We start from the raw sequence: 23,273 nt of genomic DNA, 5'->3' as shown, positions 1-23,273 counted from the left end.
CCGGTCGCGGGCGTGCTGGAGCCTATGCCAGCTGTCTTTGGGGCAGTAGGCGGGGGACACCCTGAACCGGTTGCCAGCCAATCGCCGGGCACACATAGACGAACAACCATCCGCGCTCACACTCACACCATTTAGAGTGTTTCATTAACCCGCTACGCATATTTTCGGAATGTGGGAGGAAACCGGAGTACCCGGAGACAACCCACGCAAGCCCCGGGGGAGTAGAACAAACTCCACACAGGAAGGCCAGAGCCGGAATCGAACCCCACACCTCTGCACTGTGAGGCGGACGTGCTAACCAGTCGTCCACCCTGTCGTCCTATTTATTTATTGACTTCACTTGACATATAAAATCAAGTGCAGTAGTTTGCAGTGGCCTTAACTTCACTTTCTCACCTTACAGGAAGTACTTTGGAGAGAAGATCGGCCTGTATTTTGCCTGGCTCGGCGTTTACACCCAGCTGCTCGTGCCAGCCTCCATCGTGGGAATCATCGTGTTTGGCTACGGAGTAGCAACAGTGGACACAAACATACCCAGGTGAACACATCGGATAAATTGGCCAATTTTGGTATTTAGTCCAAATATCAGTCTTCTCGTAACCCCCCGCCCCCCCTCCTTGCTTTTGCGAAGCCTCGAGATGTGCGACGAGCGCCTCAATTTCACCATGTGTCCTCTGTGCGACGGAGCCTGCGACTTCTGGCAGCTGAGCACGGCCTGCGGCACGGCCAGAGCCTCGCACCTGTTCGACAACCCCGCCACCGTCTTCTTCGCCATCTTCATGTCTCTGTGGGGTGAGGGCAGAAAGAGAATAAAAAGCTCGCAGCGGATCTCATGTTGCCGAAAAGTCAAGTGAACATTTGAATTCATGAAAGCAGCGGAGAGGAGATAGATTATGCAATGAAAACGTCTTATTCCAACACCTATTTGTTTGGACGTAGCCGTGTTGTTCCTGGAGCACTGGAAGCGTCGCCAGATCAGTTTAAGCTTCAGTTGGGATTTGACCGGCATCGAGGATGACGAGGTAGGTAGACATCGCACACACACACACACACACCCAAATATGCCCACAAGATGACACGATAAATATTTCCCTGTAGGAACACCCGAGACCAAAATACGAAACCATCCTTCTCCAGAAGAGGCAGCGGAAGCAGAAAAACAAGAAGAAGAAAAAGAATCAGGTAGGAAAGTGTTATCTTTGTAATATTTAGCGAATGATCTAGATTGTCTGTGAATTGGGTCAGTCTCTCCCCGGATGGCCCACATACACTGGACGCCCTCCTGTCACAGCGACAATGCAGACCCACAAATTCATTTAAATGGTCATGCGCCGCCCAACACGTTGTCCCTCTGTCCTTTAGTCCGTGAAGCAGGGGGGATGGGACAGTGACAGGGAAGGACAGATGGAGGAGAAACCTCCTTTCGGCCATTGCCGGTAACCCACGCCCCTCCTTCCTCTTCCTCCTCCTTTTCCTTCCCGTTTCCTCTCCTGCACGCTGTGGCCTATCCGTTCTTCTCTGGCTGTTCCATCCTCCGGCTGCTGCGCTTTTCAGGTATTTACGTCAGGAGTTTGCATCTCTTACCCGTACTTATAAACTGCCAAGTTGTCCTTGTGTGTGGGTGTCTGTGTGCTGGTGCGCGGCATAAACCGACTTCCACTTCAAAAAAATATCTAATTTAATATGTTAACCGTAAACCACAGCATTGGACTTTTAATTCTCTCATGCACCCTGTAACCTGATCACATGATCAGCTGTCCACCGTAGTAACCGCTGTCCCTGAAAGGGTTAATAAAATAAAATACAAATAAAATAATCTTAAAATGCAACAGATATTATTGCTTTATTTTTGTTACTTTTCACAGGCAATTAGCACTTACAAAAAAATAAATAAAAAATCCATGTCTACCACCACAATGACCTACATTAAAATACAGCAGTATAGTACACAAACGTGTTCGTCAAAAATAAGGCAGAGGTTATAGTCCTTAACTCATTCAGTACCAGCCAATTCTGGACCAAGTCTGAAAAGACGTTTAAAAACGTCTTTGGGAGTGAATGAGTTAAAAGTATTTTTAGACATTAGCAGCACTGGTCTAACTGTGCTGAAGTAACGATTCCATTGGAAATTTTAAAAGTAAGAAGGAATTCCAGCAAAATATTTAAAACCAACAAATTTTTAAACATTCAATGCAAACTCAAGTCCACTGCATTGATTCTGCATGCCGCGCTTGTCGCCGTACGCGTAAGAATGATCACTGATCAACGTTATTGGCAGAAATAGAAGGCTCCCAAAGCTAATTTTGCTTCCGCGTGGGCCGGCGCCGCGCGCGCGAGTGTGAATGGTTGTCTGTTTGTCTCTGTGTCATCCCTCCTGTTGACTTGCTTGACTGGCTCAATGCTGAACCAAACAAGCGTCTTCAAGGTCTGCGCACTAATAAAAGCAAATAGAGCGGCTGCTTTATATAACGTGACCCAGTTGTGTCACTTTTCATCCGGGGGGTTGTTTCGGATGTCGTTCCAACTGGCCAGCACTCTCTAGGGGGGGGAACGATTCTTGCCCTTTTACGTTCCGTTTGTCAACATTCAGATGCGACGCCAAAAGTTTCCGTCGCCTTAGTTTTAATGCGAGGCTCCTTCGTCGCCGTTCCGCTCAACCTACGTGAAACCACGCTTTTACACACTTAAGCCGGTGAGGATGACATGAATCAACAATTGTGAAGAGAGGAAGTCAGTCGAAAATATCAGCACGCACTTCGCAAGCCAAGAGCAGATAGCATGTCAACGTGTCCGTTTCTGAGCTGGCAAAATTATTCACGCCCTTTAATTAATTAAGAGGTACAGACACAAAATACTCTGGTAAAAGTTAGAATATTATATCGGTATATACAGACTCGGTGGTGCATTGGTTAGTGCGTCGACCTCACAGTGCAGAGGTACCGGGTTCAATTCCAGCTGCGGCCTCCCTGTGTGGAGTTTGCATGTTCTCCCCGGGCCTGCGTGGGTTTTCTCCGGGTACTCCGGCTTCCTCCCACATTCCAAAAACATGCGTGGCAGGCTGATTGAACACTCCAAATTGTCCCGAGCTGTGATTGTGAGCGCGGTTGGTTATTTGTCTCTGTGTGCCCTGCGATTGGCTGGCAACCGGTTCAGGGTGTCCCCCCGCCTATTACCCGAAGACAGCTGGGATATGTTCCAGCACGCCCCCGCGACCTTTGTGAGGATAAGCGGATCAGAAAATGCATGGATGGATGGATGCAGACTCAGAAATGTCATTAGGGTCAGTTAATTTACAGTGGCTATAAAAAGTCTACACACCCCTATTTAAAAGCCAACACGGCGCAGGATTTTTCCACCGTGAATGTGAGCTATAACGTGCCTAACCCAATTGGAAAAAAACAAAAATCGAATCTTTTTGAGAGATTAAATGAAAAATAAACAATGGGAAACCTTGTATAAAGAAAGAGCCTCTCATTTTATAGGGCAGGCTGTTCATATTATGAGCAGAATTCTGTCACATGAAGCAAGTGCGCATCTAATTTGGTCCAATCCAAATCATATATGGGTGATCAACATCTGGCTTTTTAGTGCAAAATCTAATAAACAAGACTTGTCTGACTACATAAAAAAAAAAGAAGATTTTGAAGAAGATAGAGGGAAATTCAAGTAAAAAAAAAAAAAAGGCATAGTCGAGGGATGGTGAGAAACAGAGGGAGGGCGGCTGAGTGGGAGTGATGCATGCTGGGCAGGGAGCCAGAGGTAAGATTAGTGACCGTCACTATGGTGACACACATCTCTCTCCTCACACATCCACGCACGTTTGATATATTACGCGGGGGCAAAGAAATGTGCAGTTGGATCGGGAAGAAAATAATTGGAGGTTTTTTCTTGTTCTTTTTTTTTTTTTTTTAATGAACTGACCCTAAAATTGCCTTTTGTGTTGTATTCGAATGAATGACGAATAACGTAAATTGGCCCTTTTATCGCTGCTTTATTGTGAACGTGGGGAAGCTTGTGCCCACCCCCAAAAACTGCATTGAGCTCGCTTGTCCACTAGATGGCGCCGACGCCCCACTAACAAAAGTCTTCAAATGTGACTTCTCTCTTCCACAATCGTGAATGTGTGGAATTCCATTGTGCCTCTGCCTGAGCTTGTCCACACTGAGAATGTGGATTTCGAGCACATAGTGTCGAGCCCTAATGTGAATATAAGATGGGAATGCGACAGTTCGTCATCTATAGACATGTGACGCAAGCAGATTTTGTCTTTGGCTTTTTGGGGTAGCCTTACAACTATTATCATTTCTGTTAGGTCGCGATAGAGAAGTTAACCTGGAAAGACCGCCTTCCTGGGTATTGCATCAATGTTTCCTCCATTCTTTTTATGGTGAGTACCATCATACCTTATTTGAAACTTGTCATACATGTTCAACATGCAACGCGTTAGTTCGTATGTGAACTCCATGCATAACTGAGGAGGCATTTCTCTCTTTGCCCATAGTTTGGTCTGACCTTCTCGGCCGTTTTCGGCGTCATCATCTACCGCATCACAGTGTCGGCGCTGATGGCCATGAGCCCCGACCCGGAGACAAAGTCCAACGTGCGCGTGACGGTGACGGCTACGGCGGTCATCATCAACTTGGTGGTTATTCTCATCCTGGATGAGATCTACGGCGCTGTGGCGCTGTGGCTGACGGAGCTTGGTATGTCTTCGCTGGATTATCAAGATTTCTGCATGAATCGGTCGAACCGTTCCGGCTGATTTTCCTCTTCGTCACAACACAAGTAACGCGTTTTTCGTCAGTTTGCTTTCTCAAAAAGCATTGCCCAATGTGACCCAAGGCCAACAATTCTGCATTATTAATTAGCATCAAGCTGAAAATAGTCACAAAAATGTTCCTTGATGTTCATAAGCCTGTGGTAAAATATACTGTCAATTAACAGAAGAAGTTCAGCAAGCGTTGCTACTCTCCCTAGGAGTGGTTGGCCTGTCAACTAGCGTTTCGGCGAAATCTCTGGCACCAGCGAACACCTCTGATGACAAATGTATGATCAGTAAAAGATTAAATAAGAGTAGATGCATGCGAGGACACCACAAAGGAACCCATTTCTTCAGATTTGAAGTTTGCCAAAGAACAAGAGCAAGTATGATGGAGCGGGAATCGTGGTTTAGGTCTGCTTTGCTCAGCAGGGCCTGGACGACCTGCTATCATTGACAGAAAAATGAATTCTGCCATCCTCTCTGCAAATTCAATTAATGAATATATGAGTGAAAGGATTTTACCTTTTTTATACATAGTACTGGTAGATTGTCTACCCCGAACTTAATTTACTGTTTTCCAGAAATTCCTAAAACGGAGACCAACTTTGAGGAGCGTCTCATCCTCAAAGCCTTTTTACTCAAGTTCATGAATGCATACGCGCCCATTTTTTACGTGGCGTTCTTCAAGGGACGGTATGTTGTGGCATTTCTGCAATATTGCATCAGCCCGTAATTGAAATTAACGCTCAGTGCACTTCAGGTTTGCAGGTCGACCGGGAAGTTACGTGTATGTCTTTAACGATTATCGAATGGAAGAGGTGAGCGTGAATCTTTTATGTCAATCTGCGGAGCATCACGCGATCAAGAATGCATGGTCAAAAAAGTGTGTGTGTGTTTGTGTGTGTGTGTGTGTGTGTGTGTGTGTGTGTGTGTGTTTTCCTTCAGTGTGCACCAGGAGGCTGCCTCATTGAGTTGTGCATTCAGCTCAGCATCATCATGCTCGGGAAGCAGCTCATCCAAAACAACATCTTTGAGATCGGAATCCCGTAAGTGTCCAGGAGTTTACGCAAACAAGCGATTACTTTCTTACATCGCCGGCCATGCGGGGGCTACTAGTGGGTGGTGTAATGTACAGTTGTCCACCCCGACAGGAAGTTGAAGAAGCTGGTGCGGACGCTGAAGGATAAAGGAGGCGCCGAGAAGGAGGAGGAAGAGGAGAGGCCTCCGCAGCAGTGGAACCTGGACTACGCTCTCGCTCCCTTCGAGGGCCTCACGCCCGAATACATGGAAATGAGTGAGCCTGCGATAAAGACGCACATCCGCGCAAAACCGATGCGTTAAACGCAAACTCTTGTGGCCTTCGTACTGATTGGTTTGGACTAATTGCAATGGGACAGGCTTTTATTTGACTTGAACAGCTGAAGTTTAGTCGTGAAAAGTCTCTGCCGTGGCACTCAGCAACATCGGGTCAGGTGGACTAGTGAGGCGATAAGCTCGCCCCCTCTGGCGCTCGCCTCGCCTATCGTCTCCTCTGTTACGTCTCTTTGTCTCGTCGCGTGGAGTCCCGAAAAGCCGCCGCTCTCCGTCTGGGTGGAAATCCCCGTTCTCACACTGCTTAAATTCCACCGCACAGACCAGCTCGGCTCGTCTCTCTCAATGTCATCTATACGTCGTCCTTCCAAAAAAAAAACAAAAAAAACACCCCCATTTTTTAATTTGTATTTTTTGTTTTGTTGCATTGTTGTTACATTTTCCTGTTTTTGCTGAGCTTACATATTTGTGCTCTTGCAGCTCAAATTGCCTTTCTAGGAAAGGAAATTGCATGAATTCCAATTCACCATGACATGAAAGTAATGTTTGCGATTCATTCAATTCAAATAGTGAGTTCTGATGCCACCGTTTTTGAAATATCACCTTTGTATGCGGTAGTCCCATGAAAAGTCCCGTTTTAGCTGCAGCGGCGCTTTCGGCGTGTTTAACCTTAAAAGGCATCTGTGCCAGTCATAAAAGACGTGTTACGAGAAATCATAAAAAGTCGCGGGTCGAAAGCAGGTCGAAAATTCTAACGGCGGGGTTCGCTCTGTCTTCCCCCCCCCCCCCCCCCCCCCCGCACAGTTATCCAGTTTGGCTTTGTCTCGCTGTTTGTGGCCTCCTTCCCTCTTGCTCCTCTTTTCGCACTGCTGAACAACGTGATCGAGATCCGGCTGGATGCCAAGAAGTTTGTTACGGAGCTCCGCCGGCCGGTCGCTGCCCGCGCCAAAGACATCGGTAAAACCGGTCTATAGATTTTTATTTTTTTGGGGGGGGGGGTCAAATTCAAAGTATTGCTTAGAAAATAGCTGCTAATCTGTTGTTTCGTTGTGGAAATAAATGCATGATGACCATCATACAGATGGAGTGGGCATGTATCCTTTTCTCCAATGTGAATGAGTGAAAAATCGAAAAAAAATTCAAATTGGAATCCTCAGGAAAAAAAAAAATGTGACCGATTCAAATTCTTGCAAGGTCTGCTGTGACTTGAGGGGGGAGTGGGCGGGGGACAGGGGGTGTCGGCAGGGCAGAGAGGGAGCAGATTTCACAAATCCCCGCAGCTCCTTCTTGTAGTCACTGCAAATCTACTTTGATTCCTGCGTGACCGGAGTTCAAGCTACACTTCATCCGGAGGCTTTTCAAGGGCTCTCTGCTTGTCTGAAAGTCAGTGGGAGGGTAGCATGTTCTGGTATGGCCCTCTCCTCTTATTCATGAAGCCAAACAGGCTAAATGGGTTCAGACCCAGCAAGTACCGTATTTTCCGGACTACAATGCGCACCTAAAAGCATTCAATTTTCTCAGTGCGCCTTATAATCCGATGCGCCTGATATATGGATCAATATTCAGATTTCTTGGACGTGATATTTTAAACGTTCCGTAAAGCGCTTTGTGACAGCTGCAGCGGTTGTGAAGGCTCTAGAGAAATAAAGCTGTATTGTATTGTATTCCCTTTAGCGTAGCACCATCTAGCGGAAGCATAGCGCAACCGCAGCCACTATTGTAGCTTCTATTCTATGCGCCCTATATATGAAAGCAGTTTTTAAAATAGGCCATTCATTGAAGGTGCGCCTTGTACTCCGAAGTGCCTTATCGTGCGGAAAATATGGTTCATATATTAATTGGAAATCAATAAATCCTCCACGGCACCTAAAACAATGAGCTTGTGAAAAAAGCAGTTCTCAAACTTTGATACGTGTGCCACCTAAGAAATGACTTGGTTCTCTAAGTATGACTCGTGTTAGAATCAATCTGCTACATTAAATAAGGTCTGCACAGTTTTGTTTGTTCACTTTATGCATAATTCCCATCATTGATTTATTACCTTTTTTCCACAGGCATATGGTACAATATACTGAGTGGCATGGGCAAATTCTCCGTCATAATAAATGTAAGTAAAGGCAATTCCTAAACGATGTCAATTTTATTGTAGAGCATCTTTGCCATTACCATGACAACACGATACAGGTTCATCATATTTCTGCCTATTTTTATTTATTGTGTAGATATGATCCAGACTGTTCCATTCAATTTAATTGGATGATAAAAGAAGAAGAAAAAAGGAAGAAACACAAAGCTGGCATGTTTACTTTCAATCATGGCAGATTTCTGTGGCGTTAGCGATCATGGGTTAGGATCTCCGGTACTCGAGGTCCGCTATTTTGCGTTCCCTCTTCCTACACACCCGATTCAAATGATCGGGACTGGGATCATGCTTCTGCAGAGGTTATTGATGAGCTGGTCATGCTAATCATGCAAAAAGGACCGGAGTTGCCCAACCCTGGGAACCGCAACTTAATCTTCCCTGAGAGGATTTTTGGAACACGGTGGCAACATTCCCGCACACCCGAGTGCTTCTAGTTACAGTTTAATATCGGAGAAAAGAGTTATGCGCTGGTCATGCCTTGAAAAGTCATTTGCATTTTAAATTTACAAGCCCCCTCGAGCTTTGAGGCAGCTGCCACCTGATCGATTAAGATGTGAATTCCCCCCGTCACGAGTGCTGATGAGAATTGGCCTCCCTGAAATCGGTTATCTTTGTTTCCAACATGTCTTCCAAGATCACATGGTGCCAGAAAAGAAAAAAAAAAGCTCGTCAAACTGGCCGCCAAACAATTAAAAGCTGAAAGAATATTATCCTTTGTCCTACTTTTAGAAGAGTGTTTCCCAACAATAATTGGACCAAACAAGAATGTTCCAAAACGTCTTAAAATGTCCCTCTGCGGATTCTCAATTTTCTTTTTTGGAAGCCACCGTCCATTATTTGCTGGAAAAACTGAATGAAATTTTTAAAAAAAAGAAAAAAAATGTCCATCTTGTGACACCTTGGCGCCACGGAACTGTGTTGAAGTGAGGGAAGGATCATCATTTCGTCAGGCCATATCCGTGTCTAATCAAAACAATCTCTGAAATTGCTCTGTGAACAGACTTGAAATGTGACTAACTGCAAATGCTAATCCCTCACCCTCTTTACTCCCCTTCTGCCCCGGAGGCCTTTGTAATATCCTTCACGTCGGACTTCATCCCTCGCCTCGTCTACCAGTACATGTACAGCCAGTCGGGGACTATGCACGGCTTCATCGACCACACGCTCTCCTACTTCAACGTCTCCAACTTCAAACCCGGCACGGCGCCGCAGAATTCCGACCACGGCGATGTCACCGTCTGTAGGTAAAAAAAAAAAACACCCCACTTTCACCCACCTTACAAGCCCCCCCTCAAAAGACTCTTGTCTGATCATGAAACAACGTCACAATGTGCATTTCATGCATCACTATTTCATAATAGCGATCTCCATCGCCCCAGACTGAAAAGGGCCCCGGATACAAGCGCCGAACAGACAGTGGAGTCTGACCTCCGCTTACGTCAGATACCCCGTAGTGACCATAAAAGAATGCCAGTCTTTGTGCCGGTGCCTGTCTCGAGCATGACGTACACCTCGACTACTCGCAGCCGTGAAATTGGCTATTGGGGCCTCCCATAAGGGTCCGAGTGTGTCCAGACGTGTTGCTGGTGACGCCTCAAGGCTCAAGGCAAACCGTTCAACCCTTTTGCCCCTCGATGTCAAATGCCCGAGACACTTCATTGCTTTGTCCTGTCTGCCCGGGCGCACAGTGGATGATGGGAGGAAGGAAGTAACTTGGGGTTCCACTCAAGATGAAAGGGTGTCAGACGCTGATCGAAATTCATTTTCCTTCCTACAAATATTGCGTTTGCAACAACGAGGCACTCTAAAGTGTCCCGCCAGTCATGTCGGACAGCCTTTTTTTTCCCCTCCCTCTTGCTCTTTCGCTTTCATGCGTGTACTCACGACTGACAACGATGCACTCTAAAGTAATGAAATCTCCAAAAGAAAAACGCATTTTCCGCGTGTAGGCACTGTTCTGGTAAACCAAACGAAATTGTACCATTCGGAGGGAATGTGGATTATCTGTGTATTTTCAGGACGGCGATAGGTTGACCCTTGCTTTGACTGCCGATGTTACATCATGTCCCATGAGGCACACCATCTCTCAGTGCATTTATCGTAATCTCTGAGGTGTCTTCTGAAATAATATTGATGCTCCCGTTGCTGCAAAACCTGCGCCCTTATCGCCAAACATGGAGACATACGAAGCTCACCCTCCAGCTCGGCTCGCTTCACAATGTCAACAATGATATGTGCGGCAACATATGAAGATGCTGGCATGAGAGTGACGGGATAAATAATTCAGATTAGGAAGGGAAAAAAAGCATTCCTTACACATGACTGTAGAAGGAGAATGAAGAGGAGCGTACACGCATATTTATTATTTCTATATAGCATCCTAGTCTGGCTTTAGTGGGTTCTATTCATAGAGGAGTGTGTGAATGTTCGAAACCAGGGACTCGTTTCATCAATCAGCTTCAATGTGACATTGCGTTTACTGTAAAGTACAGTCAATAGTGATCAGAGTTATAGTGTTTTTTTCGGGGCGGGGGGGTCATTTTATTGTCACAAATTATTTTTGCCTCATCTATAATCTTAAGGCTGTGGTATAGTTTACATAGTTGGCCATATACCGTATTTTCCGCACTATAAGGCGCACCAAAAAGTAGTCAATTTTTTTCAAGTGCGCCTTATAATCCGATGCGTTTTATATATGGATCCAAATTCAGACTTCTTCAACGTATTTTTACAGCAGCAACGGTTGTCAAAGCTCGATAGAAATCAAGCTGTATTGTATTGTATTCCCTTTAGCGTAGCTCCCTCTAGTGGATGCATACCGCAACCGCAGTCACTATTGTAGCTTCGATTCTATGCGGCTTATAATGCGGTGTGCCCTATCTATGAAAACGATTTTAAAATAGGCCTTTCGTTGAAGGTGCGCCTTATACTCCCAAGCGCCTTATCGCGCGGAAAATACGGTAACACGAAATGGAAAGTTGAACATCATGTGTTTGCTATAGAGTGGTTACTACAAAGCGGATAGCGGAAAGAAATCCGAATAAAGATGCATGACCCTTGAAGGTGAGGGGGGTGGACGCTTTAATGAAATACACCCCCCACCCCAGGTATAAGGACTACAGGGAACCCCCCTGGTCCCCCGATGCGTACCACTTCTCCAAACAGTACTGGTGTGTCCTTGCAGCGCGACTGGCTTTCGTCATCCTCTTTCAGGTATGAGCACTTTTTTTTTTTTTTTATGAGCTGATGGTGATGTTGATCAATTGGTATTTTGCACATTTTCAAACCATTAAAAAGGGAAGGAACAGCAGCTCAAAACAAAAGAAAGAATCATTAGTTAGCCCCCGATGGAGCCAGCTGGAAATGCGTTATGACCACGAGGCTTTGGTGGACATTTTGCACAAAACGGGTTCGTTCTTCAAATTAATGCGTTTCTCAATGTCCAGGTTGTTTTCAATCAGATTTTTTCCCTCGAGTCAAACAAACATGGGGGGGGGACCTGGCGTGACTCTGCCAAAATGAAAATGAAGTCAAGCTGCGATGTTTGACTCATAAGTGATTCGCAGACAATTACACGAAGCCACTTCTGAGCGCTTTGTTATATCACCCTTCCTGAGAGTCTGCGACCGCAATAATGCTCGGAATTTCACGACCCGCATTCAGGTGCACTCCATAAAATGGAGTACACGTGTTGTGAGTCATTCCGAATTTGTTGCGTCACAGTGTACTCGTGATCGGAAACATGACAGAGGCGTGACTTGGGAGCTCATGTGGCCCAAATGCGACACCCACGGAGTCTATTGGCCCGAAGGCAGTGATTCTCAATGGGGGCTCCCTCTAGTGGTCTGCAAAAGAATCGCTGAAATAAACGTGTTTTTTTTTGGTTTTTTTTTTAATAGACCAAATTGTTATTTACAAGTGTCCCGTATCCAATTTTTTGCCGTAGAACCTGGTGATGTTCCTGAGCCTCGTAGTAGCCTGGGTGATCCCGGACATTCCCAAAACCATCGTGGAGCATCTGAAGCGTGAAAAGAAGCTGCTGGTGGATCTCTTCCTACGAGAGGAGAAGGACAAATTCCAGCTCATCCAGAGCCTCTTTGCCAAGGACGTCCCCGTCCCTCTGGGCAGCCACGTGCTCCACTCGGCTCAAAGGTTCCCCCTCCCGGGCCGCTACAGCACCCTGCCGCAGTGTGCGACCCAGGCGACGGCCGCAGACGACGACGGAGGAGGGGGGCCCAGGGCGAGGTGCAGGGCGGCCAGTTTCAGCTTGTACACGAGGAAGGTCCCCCCGTCGCCTAGAAATGAAAATTCCAAACACACGGCTGTGTGACATGTGACACGACACATCTTCGAGGGTTGCGTTGGCATCGCGAAGAGAATATCGTGTTTGGGCGATCCCTTCCTCTCACTGCCATTTTGATGTCCTGGCGTGAAAAAGAAGCGGCTTCACTTCATGCGGTTTTTTTTGTTGTTGTTGTTGTTGTTTTTGCTCATGTTTTGTTCACCCGATCGAGTGTGATTTTTTTTTTTAACTTATTATTTTTAGCTTGTAGCTTCATTGCGTAAACAAGCAATAATACTGCATTAGGCTGAAGAGCATTGTAAGATATTGTAGATTATAACAACAACAAAAAATCTGAGAAATTAACATTTAATCAGAAAGCTGGATGCATAGATCGTGGTTACATAAATAAAAATATAATTCTACTTTTTTTTTTTTTTGCTTTCAGAAATCGTCAAAATAAGCCCAAAATGTCGATTGTATCTTCAGAGACGATAAATGGACTCCTACTGTAATGTAATCCTATGCTGTTTTTTGTTTTTGTTTTTTTGTTTTTTTTCTGTGTCAATGATTGATACATGAATGGATGGACGTCATGTCTCGGTGCACCTTTTGAAATATTTCTGCTTCGTGTTGCTGAATTATGCTCTTTGTATATATTTTGTTTAGAAATCGTAGCAACAGATGATCACCAGATTCTATAGAATTCTTCTATTGTTAGTGAAAGCACTGATGAGCTTCCTGGAAGTGCAAATTGTTTCCATGACATTCTCTGTTTACATTGAGCGTATCAAGCAATTTTTTTTTCCTTCGTTGCCAGCAATTGTTTTTTTTCCGTTTTGTTTGTTTTTTACAGGACACTTACAACCCTCCATGTTTGACACTATGAGATCCACGCCAATTTGCAAACGTGATATATGATGTGACATGTTTATCATTTCCTGTTTTAGATGAGCAATTTTATGTCGGGGTTTTGTTGCAGCACTGAAACTGAGCACAGTCGGACTGAATCCAATCGTGGATCCACAGAAACTTTCGTCGTCTGTGTATTCGATTCAACTGTTTGCGTACTTTGGAGATAATGAATCGATTCACTTTTTGTTTATGACAATTTGAAGTTATTGCTGCTGTCCCGACGTGCTGCAAATTGTCATTTGTGTTTTTCGGATGCCTTGTACATGCTCTTGTTTTGCCATTGCACGACACAGCATATGTGTGCTCACTTGCTAGCCAGCAACAGACTGTTAACTTGGTTTTAGGTATTTTAGAATGACGTAGGACAAGCAAATTGTGACCGTGGTACACGCTTAAGACTATGTAGTGACATACGTGAATACAAAAGTGTTGGATGTCTTACAAAATAATTTGAACACAGTTATGTCAATTGTCTGCTTTTTGTCTCATGTTTTGTTTTATTTTTCTATTTCTCTTCTGCCTTTCATAAACGTGAAGTCCGAAAAGGATATTAAATGGAGGATGATTCAAATGGAGACAATAAAAATTGAAAGAAGGATACAAAATATGTTCCTGTGGCTTTGCAAACCTTTCCGACACATTGTGAATTGGGGTTTCAACTGCTTAACAAAAACAACAAAAGGTAAGGTCCTGTTTATTTTATTTTATTTTGTTTACAAGCGGTTCTGAAAATGGATGGATGGATAATCATTTACAAAATACAGAACGAGCCACTCAGCATGACAAACATTTTAAGGCACAATGACGACTTTTGCAATACCAGTTTGATCCTCAAAAGGTAAGGAGTCACTTTCTAAGAATGTGCACTGTTTAAAAAAAACAACTATTTTTAAAACAGTAATTTAACTTAAATATTACTAATTATTGTCATTTATGGGACTGATTTTAGTTAGCAAGTCCAAAACAATTTGTCTTGTCGTTTTTCTTTTGGTTGGCGTATAGTGCAAGGAGCAATTGGCTCTTTAACCGGTCATTTGAATAAATTTTTTTGTTGAACACGTAGAAAGGCACATTTTTATATTTTAAAAATTTTATCGTCATTTGTTATCTGGAAATGAGTTTACACAACTTTTGTGTTGTTTTGCAGTGCTGTATTTAGCCTCAGTAAAAACGGCTTTCGTTGCATATTGGGATAAAAATAAACAAAAAATAATCCAAACGCCAATCAGACGGAATGCGTAGATTAATGTGATAAATCACGACATGAATGTTTTTATTTTGAACATACTTTTGCAAGAAAACATTTACCGGCATTTTTTCATTCTGGCTGAGGTAAACCAGGTTTGCCCGTTTGTACGTGTATGTAGCATTTTACCTCTGTAAATTTGACTACCCAATATTTGAAAGCAAATTCTAGTTTTTGCAACTCGATTCAGCCACTTATTATTGCATTAAAAGCATGTAAAAGTCGAATAAATATGACATGCCGTATAGTGAAACCTTAAATTTGCGTGAATATGCTAAATTCCGGCGATCATATAAGTGTTAGAACTAGTCGCGTTTTCCATGAACGCATCATTGACATATTTTCCTGTTTTACTGATTGACGCGGTTGATTGGTTACACGTGTGCGTCACGTCGTTTCGCTGTGACGCCGTCATTCAAGATTTGCTCACTTTTCATGAGCAGGTACGTGAAAAAAAATATTTATGAATTGATTTATTGTAATATTGCAACAGTTGAACAGTTGAACATGATAGTATTTACGTTAATTAAGTACGATGAGTACTTTAGTATTTACTAAATACTATTTACTAATCGTACCTTCCGTGTTAGCAGTCAAGTACGTCTGAACAGTCTCCATTTTGGAAGCCCTTTGATACGAACACAAATGTGGAAAATGCGACTATATAAATGTCATTCACATTAATAATCATACTGTACAGAAGTGTTGCCGCGTCAAACCAGTTAAATACTGTAATTATTGTAATATTTTTTGACAACTTTTGCTTCTACTTCCGCTCCCACCCATTTCCATTTCCGGTTGGTGCACAGTACGGTAATTGAATTGAATACAACTTTCTTGTCAAATGTGCTGTACGTATGTGTCTGCAAACGACTACAGTTTAAAACTGGATTCTGTAACATCAATTTAGAAGGAAAACGGCCATAGGCCTTTTTTCAATTTTTTTTTACTATTTTCCATCACTTACAACTTATTACAACTACCTTATCATTGTAGGTGGACTCGACTTTTTTTTTAAAATAATATGCAGCAGTGATGACAAGTCCAAGCTGAACCGACTGCAAACAGATGACTCAGGTAAGCGCTACTCAAACTCTTTCAGTTGTCACTCAAGGGGGAAAGATAACGTGCGAGTCTTCCATACCATTCTACAAAGCCACACAATGCGTTGTTTAAAATTCGAAATAGCGGCGAGCTCGGTCAGGTTTAGACAATGGCTGACTGTGGTAATCCGCTTGTTGGAGGTCATGTTACAATTACCTTCTACAAATGGAAAATAATTGGCAGGAGAGGTGAATACCAAGAGGAAGTGCTGCTTCAATGTAAGCAAAAGAACTCCTGCGAGTGATGTGGAAGCCAAGTGATTGCTAAGAGTTGAATGATGTGACAGGGGGAAAAAAAAAAAGAAGACCTTTGAAGTTATTTTACGTGCGGAAGCTTGCCCTAAATGTCGCACTGTTGTGTAAGTTTCAGGATTTTTTTTGGTTTGTTTGTTATTGTGCTGCTACTTGTTCCATTGTTCTTCGAGTTCTACATGGAAGTAGGAACAGATGCATTTCAGTATTTTTGTTTTTGTGTATTTGTTTGGCAGATCATACCACATATTTTTTTCAGATCGGGTACAAGATGTGAGCACTCACCGATACCACTAATGATACTTAATGTCTCTACGTCTTGCAATTGTGATTTTTTTTTTTTCACAAACCCAAACTCCTTGCACATTTTTTGGGGGGATGTAATAACGTCATCTTAGAATTACACGATTTTGTATGCTGTTCTTTGCTACTTGGCGGACAAGTCACATTGTCCAACTGCCTTTATTGTACATTATTATTTGGCGGCCCGGTGGTCAACTGGTTAGCGTGTCGGCCTCACAGCACAGAGGCGCCGGGTTCGATTCCGGCCTTCCTGTGTGGAGTTTGCATGTTCTCCCCTGTGTCTGTGTGGCTTTTCTTCGGGTACTCCGGTTTCCTCCCACATTCTAAAAACATGCGTGGTGGGTCAACGAAACATTCCAAATTCTCTCCGAATTGCAAAATGGATGAATGTTATCATCTCATTCAGTACCAGCCAATTCTGGACCAAGTCTGAAAAGACGTTTAAAAATGTCTTTGGGAGTGAATGAGTTATTTATTGTTATTATTATTATTTGTGTGCCCCCCATATAAAAGGCTCCCTCTTGGTAGCATCCACCCAGTTTTGGTCACGCTGACTTTGTTGTGTGTGTGTGTGCGTGTGTGTCTGGAGACATTTTAAGACTAATTTGTAAGAAAGACCAAAGCAACCAGTCAATAAAAGTCACGAATACCGCATCAGACTTATGCAACTGTCGAGTTCCTGGCTCCCCTTTTGAGTGCAATTGTGTACGTGTAGCTACAGTCAAACCCTGACCTCAAATTGGATCCATAACTCCCATCAGATCCAGCGTCCTACTGTGTGTGTCTGTTTGTGTGACTTTCACACGTGGAAAATGAGGGATTTTTCAGTCCGATATCTACAAAACGCTCGGGGCCTAACCTCCTGTCGTCGATTCGCTTCTCATGCTGTTTTTAATGAGCAAGTCGGCGGGCTGCTGCGATAAGTGGAGGAAAGGTTTTTGTGTAAACAATGTTCAATGTCGGTCGGTTTCAAGAGAAAGGCTTGTTGAAGCGTCGAGTGCAAGCAGTGAGACGGGCATGGCCCCCCAATTACACACCCGCACGCTTTCACAGTCGAGACACTGTTTCCTGATTGGCCTTGACTTGAAAACGACAATGACATTTTTGAAGGATTGTTAAAAGCCGACAAAAGCAAACATCAACACCAGGCAAAAACCGCTTCTGAGAGAGAACTTGAACTTAAGAGGGCAAAAAATGATGAGGACGCAGTTCAAAGTTAAATGACCATGATTTCAATTCTTTATTCTTTGTTTTTTACAGTATGCACAACTTTCATTTATTGTGCAATAATCTAATTCTAACATGTATTTGTTCCATATTTTGATGCAGTTTTATGCTTTAGAAAATATTTATGTCTGAATTTTGGTGGGGCTGGAAACGGATTAGGGCATTTACATGGAAAACGCGTCTCGACTTAGAAAATTTTCGAATTCAATTTCTTCCAGAACCAATTGATTTCGTAAGTAGAGCTACCACTGTAAAATCGTTTGCTCATCCGCTGATTCATTTCAACTGACTTCACAATGTCATGGTTGTATGACAGCCAACCTCTACTGTGTCGTTTTACAGCTGACCTGTCAAATGAGGTTAAATAAGCACTGCGGACGACAAAGTAGAGATCCAGTTTTGCGATTGGCTTTCTCGGAGCATTTAAGGGTCCACTGTATGCGCTTTGGGGTTGGAGCCAAAAGTGCGTTCCACACCGAGGCGTGCGAGCCGCGATTGACTTTGTGAATGGTGTGCGCACGTTGACAGCCCATGTCTCTTGTTGACCTCACACACACTTTTGAGGAATGTGGCCGCTACCCAAGGCACCCACAGCTGTTTGGTGTGTGTGCGCGCATTCCATGCGCATGAGGATGTCCATCTGTCGTGTTTGACTCCCATTTTTGCTCGGAACACACCACATGACTTCCTAAATGCCAAACTTGTAAGTGTTCCCGGCTTATATGTGTGCACCACACCTGCGTAGCTCACCTGCGATCCCGCCCGAACAACAAAAGCGTGATCGAATATGGATGGAAGGATTTTATTAGATTTTTATTTTTTTCAACTTCAAAAAATGCCAATAACAACTGGTCCAGACGATAAATGTTTCCCGTATTTTCCGCACTATAAGGCACCCAAAAGAATTCCATTTTCTCAGTGGGCCTTATAATCCGATGCGCCTTATATATGGATCGATATTCAGATTTTTGGACGTATTATTTTAAATATTATGCAAAGCGCTCTGTTACAGCTGCAGCGGTTGTGAAAGCTTGAAATAAATAAAGCTGCATTGTATTGTATTCCCTTTAGAATAGCTCCCTCTAGTGGATGCATAACTCAACCGCAGCCTTGATTGTAGCTTCTATTTTATGCGCCTTATAATGCGGTGCGCCATATCTCTGAAAACCGTTTTAAAATAGGCCGTTCATTGAAGGTGCGCCGTATACTCCGAAGCTCCTTGTAGTGCGGAAATTACGGTAAACAAATGCTGAATATTCTTCTGGCAACAGTTGGCTTTGCTGCACTGCCGCTTGGCCTCATGTCGCAACCTGTTTTATGTGTTGGACGTGTGCTTGGATGACATCTGCTTCAGCCCTGAGAAACAAACGAAAGCTCGGCCGTTAGGCGCCGCCATTCGACGCGGTCCTCCGACACTCCCCGAAAGGATGTTTTTGCCGCTTCCCGTCGGGCCGTTCGCTTTTTCGCCAATTATTACCTGGCTGTTTTCCCACAGATACCCGTCGTGTCGCAAACGCGGTGATCGCCGCGATACTGGCATTGGCTCGCCTTGGGGAAAAGGCGTTCATCCAACTCTGCAGAGACTCGAAATCAAGAGCAACGTCGGTTTAGCTCGAAGCTAAAAAAAAAAAAAAAAAAAAAAGACCATCCTTTTTTTTCCTTTCTCTATAAAAGCGTCTTTGCATTTTATTTTAGTTGACAGCGGATAATAAGTGAGCCACTTGACATTTTTTGACAGCGTAATAAATAAATAACGCAATATAAAGTTCAGTAGACTCTCATTGGCTGCTTCAAAACATCTCCTTAGCCGAGGCTGCTTGAGGTCAGCAAATCGCTCTCTGTCATCGTCGGCGTCCTGCCCGCTTGACTTTATATTGTTTTAGCCGTTCAAAAATTCAAAATGCAAACGTCCTTGGATCCGTTCTTTACAAAACGCCAGGCTAAAGAACCACGTCTGAGAGAGTTAAATCACCATCATTTTTATTCTTTATTCATTGTTTTGTTTTACATTATACACGACTCATTTATTGCGCAATAATCGAATTGTAACATGTATTTGTTCCATATTTTGATGCATTTTTATGCTTTAGAAAACATTTGTCAGAATTTTGGGGGGGCTTGGAACGAATTAGGGCATTTACATGGAAAACGCGTCCCTACCTACAAAATGTTCTTGTTCAGAAATTTCTTCCAGAGCCAATTCATTTCATAAGTACAGCTACCACTGTACTATATTCTCCCCATGACTCATCAAGTTATAAACAAGACGGACATTTCCAGCTGGCAACGGCGGACATCCTATTAAAGAAAACCTCGTGAGGAACCAAATCATTACTCTTGAAAGACAGAATTTGCGTTTTGTTTCGTCGAAAGGGTAAACATGTCCAAAACTGGGGTTGCCCGAGTTGTGAGAAACTCCGATAAGGCATTATTTCAAGCGAGGCTCGGGTTATGACTCCACTTCGGCACGGACTAAAATAATATGATGTCACAGAGTTATGGGAACAGTTGTGCTGTGATTACAGGGGCCGGCGTACACCCTTGTGCTCTTTTAAAAAAATAAAAAAAAAATGGTTGACTCATACAAATGAAATGTCACCAGCGAATGAAAACTCTCATCAACATAAAATACGACGTGAAGACCCTCGTTAAAAACACAAACAGACCGTCACGGTATTCCCCGAGGCCAGCGCTCGTAGACGCAACAAAAACATCAAGTCGTCGCTCTGCTCCAAAAGGTAGCGGCCGTTTTGGAAATATCCTTGTCATTTGAAATCGTTTGTTGAATCAAATGGGCATGTTTTTTTTTTCTCTTCCTCCTATGGGGAATTGCACATTTGCAGGGTTAGGTGTCAGTTGCCGAAGTAAAGAAATGAAAAAACAAAACTGTACTCGGATTTTTCATGCACTGCGGAAGAGGTTTGATTTTATTTTGAAAACCGCTCGCAGCTCTCCTTCCAAATTCACCGTGACCATCTCGTCACGCCGATCGCGCCGTTCTAACTCGGCTCGCCACACATCCGGCTTTGTTGTCCTGCTCTTCAACAACTTCAAATTGGCATCCCGTCTTAGCAGCTGCAATTTTGCACAATTGTTTTTTGTTTTGTTTTTTTGGTTGTTGTTCTGCGTCTCCCACATACGTTGAGAGACCCAGTGGGTGGTCGCGTCCGGCTCCAGATGTTCACGACGCGCTCACATCTGCAAGCCATCTTTGCGGAACAGCACCTTCTCTTTTCTGCCCCCCCCCCCACCCCCTGTATTTTTTTGCACGCACCAGGACGGTCTCGCCCTCCGCCGACCGCACAGGCCTTCCATTGTCACCTCATTAAAACGTGGGCCAGCTTCACTCCACTGCGGCCCACGTCAATAGTAAGTGCACCCCCGACAACTCCCCACGCCCACCCCCCCTGACCCCTTAAACTAGCGAGCCTTTTACAATGGTCGCCGTTCAAGACCTTTGAGACCTAAATCCCGCGGCACCCGCACACTTTACTTTTCGGGAAAAACTGTCGGTGTCATTCCAATTGTATCCTTGGCCTGAACTCTCCAACCCCCCCACCCCCTACCCCCTTAACATTTGACTTGCAGGCCAGCATACATCCCAACCGTGATGTGAAACTGCCTATTTTTGGCTAAAAAAAAGACACTGGTGGTTTGACCATATTAGGACTTTGATTCTGAAACGGCGAAGGAGTTTAAAAAGATGGTATTCTGAGGCTCCTTCAAAGCTGATATGTGGAATGTCTGAATGGCGCGTCGTAATCCGCCAAAAGTCTCAAGTATGCGAGAGGAGAGCCGATGCGGGTTCGACCGTGTTCTCACGCACAGGGAAAGTCTTCCAACAACGGGGATCGGACAAGGGAATTCACGGAGAGACATTTTAAGACATGGACACGAAAAGTTGGATGTGGCTTTCCAGCAGTCTTTTACCTGCATTCAGTTTTGATTTTTCTTCTGCCCCCCCCCCCACCCCCAACCCCTCCATCTTATTTGGCTACATGTGACAAAATACTTAAGTGTCAATAAAAATACGTCAAACAAGAAAATGTTCTAATCATCACCAAATTCCGTATTTTCCACACGATAAGGCCCACCTAAAAGCATTGAATTTTCTCAGTGTGCCTTATAATCCGATGCGCCTTATATATGGATCAATATTCTGAATTCTTGGACCTATTATTTCAAATGTTCTGTAAAGCGCTTTGTTACAGCTGCGGCTGTTGTGAATGCGCTGTCTAACTAAAGCTGTATTGTACAGTATTCCCTCTAGCGCAGCTCCATCTAGTGGATACATAACGCAACCGCAGCCACTATTGTAGCTTCTATTCGATGAACCTTGTAACGCGGCACACCCGTTATATGAAAACGGCTTTAAAATAGGCCATTCATTGAAGGTACGCCTTATACTCCGAAGCGCCTTTTAGTGCGGAAAATACGGTACTTAAAAACAACATCAAGACACTACTTTATAAGGTTGTGCTCGCACTGGCCACCATTTGTTTTTCCCGTCCAAGTGCCAAAGATATTGTAATGCTCTCAAATAAAAACAAGCCCAGTCGTGCTCAAACGGCCTGTGGGTTGACGTTGATTTGCATATTCACATCCGCAAAAAGACAGCTACCGCCTCATCCAAGTTGTTGTGTCAAGAGAATTACAATGTCAGAATTTGTATATTTTTAAACACCCAAAAAATGTGAATTTCTCAAAAACTAGATCCAACTCGGCAGGGGGAAGACTTTGTGAACCACACATGCTGCTCTTGTCCAAGATACACAAACTCCTTCCAACACTCGAAAGCCAAAACCTTAGTCGGACCTTTTCGCACTCCCGTCTGCCAGATTGCAGCTCTCCTTCGTCGAAAGACTCGTGTCATCATTTCCTGCTTGTCGAGCCCGCAAGGATGTAAGTCACACCGACCCCCCCCCCCCCTCCCCCCCACTTCATCTGGTTGCAAGGGTTTATTTGGCTACGTGCGGGTTTATTTGAATAGGTTAGGAGAACACCCAATTTGCGAAAGCATGTTCGGTCGCGCCTCGAAATGGGGATGGAAGTTGACGGACGGGCGGTTGGGCCTCCCCAGCCTCGCTTGTAATCGAGCCGCACGGTTTAACGCCATGCTTGAAAGAGGCATGCTTGGTGGCTTCTGACAAAGTATAGCCGCGGCGTCCCAAAAAGTTGCTCCGCGGTGCAATAAAATGGAACGGCAGAGACGACGCGGTAATCACTTTGACATGTCGAAATGCGCGGCCACAATAATGACACATTTTTTAATAAAAGGCCGCGGGAACGAAACAATGGCTCGTGGGATTAGGAGCAGATTTCAATTATTTATGATTGTGAGAACTCCAGCGAAAGCATGTAAACATCGGCCGTAAAAAAAAAATCACTTTCGGTCATGCCCTAGTTTATAATGCACCGTATTATTTTTTCTTTCGCTTGAGTATTATTGTGTAGGAAAAAATGCTACGTGTACTGCACTGAGTGTGCTTTAATTAAATTTTTTTAATTTATTATTATTATTTTTTTTTAACCATCCACATTTGACGCAATTTTCACCAAGCCCGGCCAGCGATGATGCGCGACGTGCGGTCAGATGAGGCGGAACATCCCCTGCCCTCACATCCACCATCGGTCCACCTTGCAGGCTACGAAAAACCAATCGTTGTTTCATGATCGTCAAAAATTTTTTGTCCATTTTGGCCTACAAGAACTCAACCTTTAACTTAATA

The 23,273-nt window shown here is 44.0% G+C and overlaps 1 protein-coding gene across 4 annotated transcripts in view; it reads left to right on the top strand.

The window, feature by feature from the left end:
* ano2b (anoctamin 2b) overlaps positions 1-14,018 on the top strand; it is a 28,179-nt gene extending 14,161 nt beyond the window's left edge. For 2 of the 4 annotated variants that reach the window (XM_086103343.1, XM_086103342.1), the window contains 15 exons: positions 404-538; positions 632-792; positions 940-1,022; positions 1,099-1,182; positions 4,313-4,387; positions 4,502-4,703; positions 5,344-5,455; positions 5,523-5,580; positions 5,708-5,808; positions 5,914-6,056; positions 6,878-7,030; positions 8,128-8,180; positions 9,282-9,460; positions 11,324-11,429; positions 12,163-14,018. In XM_086103343.1, the coding sequence (XP_085959469.1) occupies positions 404-538; positions 632-792; positions 940-1,022; positions 1,099-1,182; positions 4,313-4,387; positions 4,502-4,703; positions 5,344-5,455; positions 5,523-5,580; positions 5,708-5,808; positions 5,914-6,056; positions 6,878-7,030; positions 8,128-8,180; positions 9,282-9,460; positions 11,324-11,429; positions 12,163-12,546 (2,029 nt within the window). In that variant the 3' untranslated portion in view covers positions 12,547-14,018. Of the gene's footprint in view, positions 1-403; positions 539-631; positions 793-939; positions 1,023-1,098; positions 1,191-1,371; positions 1,437-2,142; positions 2,154-4,312; positions 4,388-4,501; positions 4,704-5,343; positions 5,456-5,522; positions 5,581-5,707; positions 5,809-5,913; positions 6,057-6,877; positions 7,031-8,127; positions 8,181-9,281; positions 9,461-11,323; positions 11,430-12,162 lie in introns of all 4 variants that reach the window. The other 2 variants (XM_086103345.1, XM_086103344.1) reach the window with 2 other exon arrangements.
* Positions 14,019-23,273: the final 9,255 nt, after the last annotated feature.

Source organism: Hippocampus guttulatus, chromosome 22, assembly GCF_054856545.1.
Source record: "Hippocampus guttulatus isolate MCC_2025c chromosome 22, RoL_Hgut_1.0, whole genome shotgun sequence".
Classification (NCBI taxonomy): domain Eukaryota; kingdom Metazoa; phylum Chordata; class Actinopteri; order Syngnathiformes; family Syngnathidae; genus Hippocampus; species Hippocampus guttulatus.
The sequence above is the reverse complement of the archived record's forward strand: the minus strand, read 5'-3'. Positions and strand labels throughout refer to the sequence as shown.